The sequence below is a fragment of the Pogoniulus pusillus genome, chromosome 39, assembly GCF_015220805.1.
Source record: "Pogoniulus pusillus isolate bPogPus1 chromosome 39, bPogPus1.pri, whole genome shotgun sequence".
In the NCBI taxonomy this organism is placed as follows: Eukaryota; Metazoa; Chordata; class Aves; order Piciformes; family Lybiidae; genus Pogoniulus; species Pogoniulus pusillus.
The window spans coordinates 400915-410703 of NC_087302.1; the positions used below are offsets into that span (position 1 = coordinate 400915).

The 9789-nt window shown below is 62.0% G+C and overlaps 1 protein-coding gene across 3 annotated transcripts in view; it reads left to right on the forward strand.

The window, feature by feature from the left end:
• LOC135191422 (receptor-type tyrosine-protein phosphatase V-like) overlaps positions 1-8938 on the forward strand; it is a 41600-nt gene extending 32662 nt beyond the window's left edge. For all 3 annotated transcript variants that reach the window (XM_064173711.1, XM_064173713.1, XM_064173714.1), the window contains 10 exons: positions 198-333; positions 1102-1181; positions 1946-2033; positions 2398-2491; positions 3047-3123; positions 3390-3524; positions 3987-4109; positions 4954-5105; positions 6126-6261; positions 8378-8938. In XM_064173711.1, the coding sequence (XP_064029781.1) occupies positions 198-333; positions 1102-1181; positions 1946-2033; positions 2398-2491; positions 3047-3123; positions 3390-3524; positions 3987-4109; positions 4954-5105; positions 6126-6261; positions 8378-8437 (1081 nt within the window). In that variant the 3' untranslated portion in view covers positions 8438-8938. The remainder of the gene's footprint in view (positions 1-197; positions 334-1101; positions 1182-1945; positions 2034-2397; positions 2492-3046; positions 3124-3389; positions 3525-3986; positions 4110-4953; positions 5106-6125; positions 6262-8377) is intronic.
• The last annotated feature ends 851 nt before the right edge of the window (positions 8939-9789 follow it).

Genomic DNA, 9789 nt, shown 5'->3' on the forward strand with positions numbered 1-9789 from the left:
GAGAAGATCATCCAGTCCAGCCACTCACCCTGCCCTGCCAAGTCCACCACTGAGCCATAGCCCAGCTCTGGGTGGCTGAATGCTCCCCATGCCCTGCTGGCACCAGTGCCCCAGGGCGCTTGGACTGGTGCCCTAGGGTGTATGTCTGTGAGCTGGGAGCCATCAGGGCTGCTTTAACCCTTGCCGTGTGCTGGCAGCGCCGGGGTGGGCCGCACGGGCACCTTCCTGGCCCTGGACCGGCTGCTGCTGCAGATGAGGCAGGAGAAGGCTGTGGATGTCTTCGGCGCGGTGCACACCCTGCGCATGAGCCGCTACCTGATGGTGCAGACGCTGGTGAGACCTCTGCTCCTCCGCCCCACTGCCCTCGCTGGGAGCCACAGCACTGAGCCGCCCACCCCAGTGCCCCCGGGCTGGTGCCCAGCCCCACACGGGGTCGCGGTGCTGCTCTGGTGCCCAGCCCCACACAGGGTCGCGGTGCTGCCCTGGTGCCCAGCTCCACACGGGGTCGCGGTGCTGCCCTGGTGCCCAGCTCCACACAGGGTCGCGGTGCTGCCCTGGTGCCCAGCTCCACACGGGGTCGCGGTGCTGCCCTGGTGCCCAGCCCCACACAGGGTCGCGGTGCTGCCCTGGTGCCCAGCTCCACACGGGGTCGCAGTGCTGCCCTGGTGCCCAGCTCCACACGGGGTCGCGGTGCTGCTCAGAGCGGCAGCTGAGCTGCAGTGGAAATTGCTCACTCGGTGGCAGTCTCCAGCAGCTCCATGTCCTGCTGGACCTGCAGCAGGAGCTCACAGAGCCTCAGAGCCCGGCTAGGAGACTCAGGAACATCCCCAAGCTCCTGGGAGCAGGACCAGGCCCTTGGCAGGCAGTTCTGTGTCGCTGACCTGTGATGCTCCACAGCCCCTCTAACATTGCAGTACCAGGAGCTGGGAGCAGGTGTCAGTATCCTTCAGGACAGACAGTCTCAGAGGAGGGGCCCAGAGGCTCTGTGACTAAAGTAGCCAGGCAGAACCTTTTTGGCACGAATGTAGGAGCCCAGCCAGTGCCATGGGTGCAGCCTGCCTGCTGCAGTGCTCCCCACTGCTCCCTGCTGTTCTCTTCCAGTCCCAGTACATCTTCCTGCACAGCTGTATCATGGACAAGATCCTGGAGGAAGCACTTCTGGGTTTATCAGGGGCAGAGAGGTAAGGGCCTGCCAAGTTTTGCTGCCCCTCTACCTACCCTGATCACCTTCCAGTATCTGCTGGGACCCTGAGCCCAGCCCGAGCCTTGGCCCCTGGCAGGACAGCAAAGCCCAAGCAGGCATCCCCTTGGTGCTCTGAGTGCTGTTAGCCCAGGGCTGGTTGTTCCCTGCAGCAAGAGGAGCCCAGCTCAGAGCTGTGCATGCTGGGTGCTCTGGGAGAGCTTGAGGAACCACATCCTCCTTCCCTTCAGTGCCAGCTTGCAGGGCTATGCCAGTGTCAAAGAGCTGAAGAGCTTGCCTGGCATTTCCATCAGCCTCTGGCTTCCCAGCACACAGGGATGCTCCAGAGATAGGTTCAGGCTGGAGGGGCTCATGGCTACTGGGTGGCCTCTGGATGCCCCTTCTGGTGGAGGCCAAGGGGACACTGCAGGGTCAAGCTGGGAATGCCTTTGCCCAACTTCCTCACTGTCTCTGGGCCTACATCTGGAAGTCACAGGCCTGTCTTCAGGGGCAAACTGTCTCCTCCCTCATGTGGAACAGGATGTTTTGTCCTTGCTGTATCTTGGAAATGGACCCTGGGCTGTGCCACCCCTGAGACCTGCCTTTGACTAGGCAAGAGCAGGTTGGCATGGGCCAGAGGTGGGCAAGGGACCTATGAGGGCCCTAGCATTTCAAGGGTAGAGGTCATCTCCTAGCCCTGTCCAGCTGCTGCAGACACAGCCTGGGTGCTCCTGGCTTTGCTCAGCCTCAGCCTTCTCTCCCCAGGTCCTGCCCCATCCCGCTGAGGACCTTTGCCCAGCACTATGCCCAGAAGGCAGCCAAGTCCCAGCTGGGCTTCCTGAGGGAGTATGAGGTGAGAGCTGGCCTGGGCAGTGTGCAGGAGCACTGGGGGGGACCTGGGGAGTGACTACACCTGGTCGGGTTCAGGGACACCCAGGAAATGCCTCCTGAGTGGGTCCCATGCCCCAGTTTCCATGTGCCTGTCTGTCTTGCCAGTGGCCAAAACCCCCTCCTCAGTCCCCCATGCAGGGTGGGGACCTTCCTGAACATCCAACACAGGGATGCAGACACCTCCTGAGAGCAGGGAGCAGACCTGCCAGACCACCCCCAGAGGTGCTCAGATAGTGACCTGCTAAGGCCCTCAGGAGGCCCAGGTTCCTCCTGCTCTTCCTACCCCTGTGCTGCTCACTGTTTCCTCCACCCTTTCCCTCTGGCAGACCCTCCTAGAGGCGGTCAAGGAAGAAGCCAGCTCGGCAGCAGCAGCAGCCTCGGGCAGCCAGCAGGCACAGCCCTCTGCCAGCATCCTCCCGTGTGAGTGCTCTGGCGCCTTGCATCCTCTGCCTGCAGCCAGCCTGCACCAGGCCTGCTGCTCCAGCACAGCAAAATGTTTGGGCACACAAAAAGGCCACCAAGGTGCCCTGGGGGTGGACACGAGAGGTGTGGGACTGAAACAGGTTGTGCAGCCTGGGGGAGAGGGAGCAGAGATCTGCTAACAGGCAAGAGAGAGCCTGCAGAGGCTGCTCAGAGGTGCACTGTGGAAGAGCAAGAGGCAATGGGGGTGGCTGGGAAGGGTTACCCAAATCAGTGCCAGGCAAAACTCACTCCCATTGAAGTGGCCAAACTGGAACAGGGAACCAGAAGCCCTTCAGGATCTCCATCCCTGGAGGTCCCCAGAACTCATGGCTGAGGCTGTGAGCAGCCTGCTCTACAGAGACTGGGCTGGAGCCCTGGGCACCAAGCTCCAGAGCCTGCAGAGGAGCACTGCAGAGGGCAGCAGCCTGGCAGAGCAGTGGTGCCCGAGGAGCTGTGTGAGCAGCAGGCTGCCAGGGCTGCCAGGGCTGCCTCCATCTCCCTCCCCTTTTGCAGATGACCGCTCCAGGGTGAGGTTTTCCCTGCTGGCTCAGGGACCCCTCTCAGGCCTGCTTCAGGTCTGGCACATCCCGGTGAGTCTGCCCCAGCAGCAGCTGCTGCTCCTCCTTCTCCCTGTGCCCTTGCTCCCCACTGCCTGGGCACTGCCACTGTGACTCTGGGTGGACGGGGATGTGTATTCCCTTACCTGCCCTCTCTGGGTTGTCCTCACTTCCCTTCCTCTCTCATTGCCTCGTGACCTGCTGAGCTGCCACCTTCCCTGGCCCAGCAGCTGCCTGGGCTGCTGTGGTTCCTGTGTCCCCTCTCCAGCAGCCGAGTGACCTTCCTGTTCCCTGCCCAGGGCTGCAGCTCCAGCAGGGACTACCTGGCTGTCCAGGGGCCTGATAAGTTGACCATGGAGGACTTCTGGACCCTGGTGTGGGAACAGGATGTTCACACCATCCTGACTCTTCTCCCATGGCAGGAGAAGGGGGAGGTAAGGTGCTGTGTCTGTGCTGTGGCAGAGCAGGGGTCTGGAGCTGGGAGGAGCAGGAAGCCTAGGTGCAGATCCAGCCTATCTGAAAAGAGCCTTCCCTGTCTTGGTGGTCCCACAGCTTGCCAGGGGCACAGATTCTGGCTGCCCACCCCACAGCCCTGGCTTCAGCTGCTGCTCTTCAGGTTACATGTCCACAGCACCCAAGGACAGCAGCTCCTGCCTGTGGGCAGCCAAGGTGGAGAGCATTTGCTGTGCAGGGTGCCAATGCCAGGCAGCTCCGTGAGAGCTGGGATCTGGCTGCACTCTGCTGTGCTTCCAGAAACACCCCCAGGGCTTAGGTGGGGAAGGAGCAGACCTGAAACATGCTGGGAATGCTCTTGGCCCAAGCCCATCACAGATGTGTAAGGTGATGACTGATCAGAAAGTTGGCCACCACCAGCAGAAAGCCAAACTTGTCCACAGGTCCCAGGTGAGAGCTGCTGGCCCCTGGAAGGAGACTCCCTCTGCACGCAGCTGCTGACCATCCAGTGTGGCACGGAGAAGCTGGTCTCTGGGTGCAGGTGCATCCAGCTCAAAATGAAACATGTACGTGTGAAGGGGGCTGGCCTGGGCTGTTCTCACTGCTGGCAAACAGAGTGGGAAGGTCCAGGGCAGCTGCAGGAGCAGGGCTCAGCAGGTCAGAAGTGCAGGAGGGAATCTGGATCCCAACATCCAGAGTATCTGGTGTCCAGAGGAGGACAATGAGGCTGGTGAGAGGTCTTGAGCATGAGTCCTGTGAGGAGCTGCTGAGGCAGCTGGGGTTGTTCAGCCTGGAGAAGAGGAGCCTGGGGGGAGACCTTCTGGCTCTCCACAACTCCCTGAAAGGAGCTTGGAGTCAGGCAGGGCCTGGCCTCTTCTCCCAGGATGAGAGGAAAGGGCCTCCAGATGCACCAGGGGAGGCTTAGGTTGCACATTAGGAAAGATTCCTCCACCAGAAGGGTCATGGAGCACTGGCACAGGCTGCCCAGGGCAGTGCTGGAGGGGTTCAGAAGACCTCAGGATGCAGAGCCTGGGGCCATGGTCTGGCAGCTGAGCACAGGCAGCTGCTGGGCTGTGGCTGGACTCAGGGATCCTGGGGCCTTTTCCAAGCAGGAGATTCTGTGATCTGCTGAGTGTATGCAGGAGGCTTCAGAAGAGGCCTTGGAGGATTTTCCCACCCCTTGCTGAGAGGTCTTTCTGACCTGCTTGGAAATGGCCTCCACACTTCTCAGCCTCCCCCTCAAAGGGCAGGCTGGGGTGCCATGGGGGGCAGAGCCACCACTGCCAATGCCCCAGCAGGGGCTGCCTGGGCAGCTTCACAGGGGTGAGCATCTGGCAGCCTAGGGGCCCCCTCTGCCTCCAAAGTAGCCCCTGGTCCCCGACAGCCACCCAGCACTTTGTGTCTCCCCAGGAGAAGAAGGCGAAGGAGAGGCAGCTGCAGCAGCTGCTGTGCCCCCTCTGGAGCAGCAGGAAGCAGCCAGATGTGCAGAGCCTTCTGGAGCTCCTGGCCGCTGCCCGCCGCTGCCACCGCCGCCGTGCCAGTCCTCTGCTGCTGCACTGCAGGTAGGTCCACGGCTGTCCACCCGCAGGCAGCGCCCCCCTGCTGCCCCACCAGGCTGCACAGCACCTTGCCATGGCCACCAACACGCCTGAGCCCTCCACCAAGGACCCCGGGGCTTTGAGGGGCGTTGAGAGCAGGCCCACGGGAGCCAGGGAAGCTCAGCTTGGGAGCCAGCTGCAGCAGTGCTCTGCCAGGAGAGAGGGAAGGGCTGGGCAGGGACGGGCATGGGTGGGGCTGGCATTCCCGAGTCATCCCCGGGCTGACTGCTAGGGCCCTGGGAGCATTCTGGACATCCTCATCTGGTTACATCCCCACAGGAGCCAACACAACTGGCACAACAGCAGAGCTGACTTGGGTGAGAGCTGCACAGCCTATCAGGGCAGGGCAGGCTGGACCCCAGCCTCCTGCAGTGGGCACCTTGGGGTCTCCTCCCTCTGCTCAGCACAGGCTTCCCAGTGCTCACAGCCCCATCCTCATTGCACTCAGCTGCTCCTCTTGTCCCGTGGGACTGCTGACTTCTTGTGCTGGTCTGGGAGTTCCCTGCCCCCCCACTCCCATGAAATCACCCAGACCAGGCTCAGCCCAGCTGGAGATTGAGAGGGAAGCTTCATCTTCACAGCTCAGCACAACACACAACATCTACAGCTACAGACAGAAGTACACAAGTGATAGAGTAACACAACTCCCCTGCCAGAGGGGCTCCCAGCCACCCTTCCACCTCCCTTCCACCTCTCTGCCTTGTCCCAGACTTTGCCTTCCGTTCAAGGTGAGTTTGGGGATCAGCCAGGGGGGTTAGGGAGCAGAAGGATGAGTTACCCAGACAGCAGGCAGGGAGGGAAGCGCAGGCAGGCAGAGCCAGAGCGCAGCAAGCCTGGCTGCAGCAGCCACCGCTCCCTTCTCGCAGCCTGCCAGCTCGTTTGCCTCACTAACATAGCCTCAGACTAGCACACTGCTTCAGCTGGTGCCAAGGAGGTTCAGGTGAGCCTGGCCTGGCAGCACTGACCCTGCCTTGCCCCTCGCAGTGGTGGTGTGAGCCAGATGGGGCTGCTGATCTCCCTGGACTGTCTGCTGCAGCAGATGAGGGCCGAGCGAGCTGTGGACGTCTACGGCGTGACCCTCCGGCTGGCGAGGAGCTGCTGCCTCATGACCCCGACCCTGGTAGGTGGAAAAAGGCAGGGCAGTGGCTGCCACCCAGGAGCACAGCCAGCCTGTGCAGGGCGCCATTCCATGCCCCCCTCCGTGCCCCGTGGCACTGCCAGCCACCGAGAGCGAAGGGCACCACTGTCTTTGCCCGGGGAGGAGCTTCCCACCCCCTCAGTTCTGGAGTCAGAGAGCTTAGATTGCTCCTGAGCCCACACTCAAGGCAAGGCACTGCCACTCTGCCTTGGAGAGCAGGAAGCCCTGGGCTCCTCCTGCATGGCAAACCTGCCTGCTCACCAGCTCGCAGATGCCAGCTGGGCACCCAGGACCTGCTGGGGTTCCCCTTCTCTGAAGCTTTTCCCTGCCACATCCCCATGCCCAGAGCCTGTTCCGGCCTCTGCCTGCTATCAGAGCTGCAGGGCTTGCCACATTTCAGCTGCTCTGCAGCTGTGGGGCTGTGGCACTGTATGGTGATGCCACAGCTGTGCCCTGCCAGCCCAGTGTGCCAGTCTTGATGGGTGCTGGCAGCACAGGTGCCCTCTGGACAGTGCCTCCCTTTCCACTGAAAGAGCTGATGCAGCATCCCTGGAAGTCATCTCCCCAGGGGACAGCAGAGCCAGAGCAGATGTCCCCAGAGCTCCCCAGTTGCAGAGCTTCCTGCAAGCAGCTGACTGGTCCTGCCCCTGCCAGCTTCCAGGACCCCTCCATCTCCGCTGGGCACCAGCTGCTGTCAGACTGGGACACTGCCTGCTGCTTGCAGGGGGTCGGCAGCCAGTCAAGGGAAAGGTGAAGCCCCGGGGAGAGTCCGTGGGTACTGCCAGGTGCCTGAGTGCCCTCAGCTCCAGCCCAGCAGCTCACCGGGATCAGCTCTTGCTTCTGGCCCTGTGCTGAGCATGTCCAGCCTCCAGTCACAGATCCACAGAACCACAGAACCTTAGGGGCTGGGAGGGACCTCTGCAGATCATCCAGCCCAAGCCCCTGCCAGGGCAGCAGCACCCAGGGCAGGGCACACAGGAACACAGCCAGGAGGGTTTGAAAGGCTCCAGGGCAGGAGACTCCACAGCCTCTCTGGGCAGCCTGCTCCAGGCTCCAGCACCCTCACACTCACAAAGGTTCCCCTCCTCTTCCCCTGCCACCTCCTCTGCTCCAGCTTGTCCCCAGTGCCCCTTGTGCTGCCCTTGGCCACCCCTGGGCAGAGTCCTGCCCACACTGCCCTGCACATCAGCAGCAATCAGGGCAGCCCTCAGGCAGTCCTCAGCTTTCACTCTGGGGTTCCCAACCAGGCCAGGCTCAGTGAGAACCCCCTCTGGTGACCTGGCCCCACGGCCTGGCTGTGACCTGTGGCTCTCTCACCCTGCTGTGGGGCTGACCCCTCCGGCAGCTCCTCGTGACTCGCAGCTTAGCCAGCACATGAGTGAGCTGCTGGGAGGCCTCCTCCAGCTCCCTAATCCCCTCTCCTGCCTGCCTTGTGATCTCACCCCACACCAGCCTCAGGCGCTGCCCTCCAGCTCTGTGCCCAGGACAGCCTCAGGTACCTTTCCCACAGCTTGCTCCTGCTGGAGCCCTGCCATGGCAGTGCCTGGCCCTGGCTGTTCCGTGGCCTGGGGTCGTTCTGGAGCAGCCTGAACCGAGCCTTGCACCAAAGCCACATCAGCCCTGGGATCTCTGGACCCACGTTTGAGCACTGCAGGGATCTTAAGATCAGAGAAGCAATGCAGCTGGGCCAGACCCACTCAGAGCTTTTTGTCCCTCTCTGAGAGCTTGCAGAGACCTACCCTGACCCACTGCCAGCACCTGCCTCAGGTACACTGAGACTACCCCCAGGGAAGCTCCTGCTGCCAGGGAAATTCCTGCTCTCAAGGTCTTCCCTCCTGGCCTCAGGACCCTGCTAGATTCTGTGCTCTCCAGCAGGGCAGAGCTGTCCCCACTCGTGGCCTTGCAGCATAGCTGGAGCTGCTCTTTGGCCTTGCAAACCCCATGGCACATCCACAGCTAACAGCACTCCGAGGCAGGCAGAGGACATTGCTCCTGCCCGTTGCAGCTGGTGGTGCCTTCTCAGCCCCATCTCAGGGGTGATGAAGCAGCAGGAAGCAAGCAGGCAGGCAGCTGACCCCAGGCTCCCTCTCTCCCACAGGAGCAGTATGTGTCCCTGTACAGCTGTGTCCGGGACATCATCGCTCAGAAGCAGCCTTAAAGCCTCAGCACCTCCTGGCACCCTCCTGCCAGCCACCTCTGCAGGGTCCTGCCAGAGCCAGAGCTGGGCTGGCAGCACCACGGGGCTCCTGGCACAGAGCAGGCCCTTCAGGAAGAGAGGACTTAGCCTGGCAGTGCCACCAGTGTCACAGGGTCCACAGTGACATGGGGTCTCCAAGCACTGCTGCAGCCCCCAGGGGGCACAACGTGGGCTGGGCAGATGCTGCCCTGCTCCGTCCATCTCCTGGGGTTCCTGGTGCCTGGAAGCTTTGTTGCCCCTGCTCAGCCCTGGCTGCAGGGTTCCACAGTGCCCTTGCCCCTCAGCACAGAACTTGGATTCCCTGGCGGAGGTCTGACCCAAGCTGGGCACTGTGGGCTCCATGTGCCCATGGGTGCTGGGCCTGCCAAGGGCTCAGAGGTGGCTGTGGGAAGAGCATGGTGGGAGCTGCCTGTGCCAGCTGGGAGATCAGCCTTAGGTACAAATAAACAGCCCTAAGAGAGAGTGTGCCTGAGGGGGTGGCTGTGGGGGAGTCTCAGCGATGCCACACTGCAGATGGGTTGCCCTTGGGCACTCCAGGTACTGCACCCCATGTCACACAGCATCCTCTGCTCACACCTGCAGCACTTCTGCAGTGACTCTCCAAGCCACTTGTGGCATTATCAGGAAGAGACTAATGGAGCTTGGGTTGAAAACATGAACCTGCTGGTCCCCAAGAGCCAAGGACCACGGCAAAGCCACCTGGCCTGGTGCCATCCTGGCAAGCAGCTGGCAGCCCTGTGGCTCACTGTGGAGCATTTCCTGCTGCTCCAGGAACGAGGCTGTCCCTGCAGGCACTTGTAGAGGCAGCAGTGCTCTGCAGGCACCGTGCAGGCTCCATGCACCAGCTGGAACCACAAGCAGGGACTTGCTTTGTTGAGCTCCAGATGCAGGTCAGGAGGAGTTAGAGACAGAATTAAGCAGGTTGGAAAAGCCCTTCCAGATCACCGAGTCCAACCTAGCACTCAGCACCTAATTCACTCACCCTAGCACCAAGTGCCTCATGCAGCCAGGCACAGCCACTCCGCCACCTCCCTGGGCAGCCCATTCCAATGCCAATCACTCTCTCTGACAACAACTTCCTAACAACATCCAGCCTAGACCTGCCCTGGCACAGCTTGAGGCTGTGTCTCCTTCTTCTGTTCCTGGCTGCCTGGCAGCAGAGCCCAACCCCACCTGGCTACAGCCTCCCTGCAGGCAACTGCAGACAGCAATGAGCTCTGCCCTGAGCCTCCTCTGCTGCAGGCTGCACCCCCCCAGCTCCCTCAGCCTCTCCTCACAGGGCTGTGCTCCAGGCCCCTCCCCAGCCTTGCTGC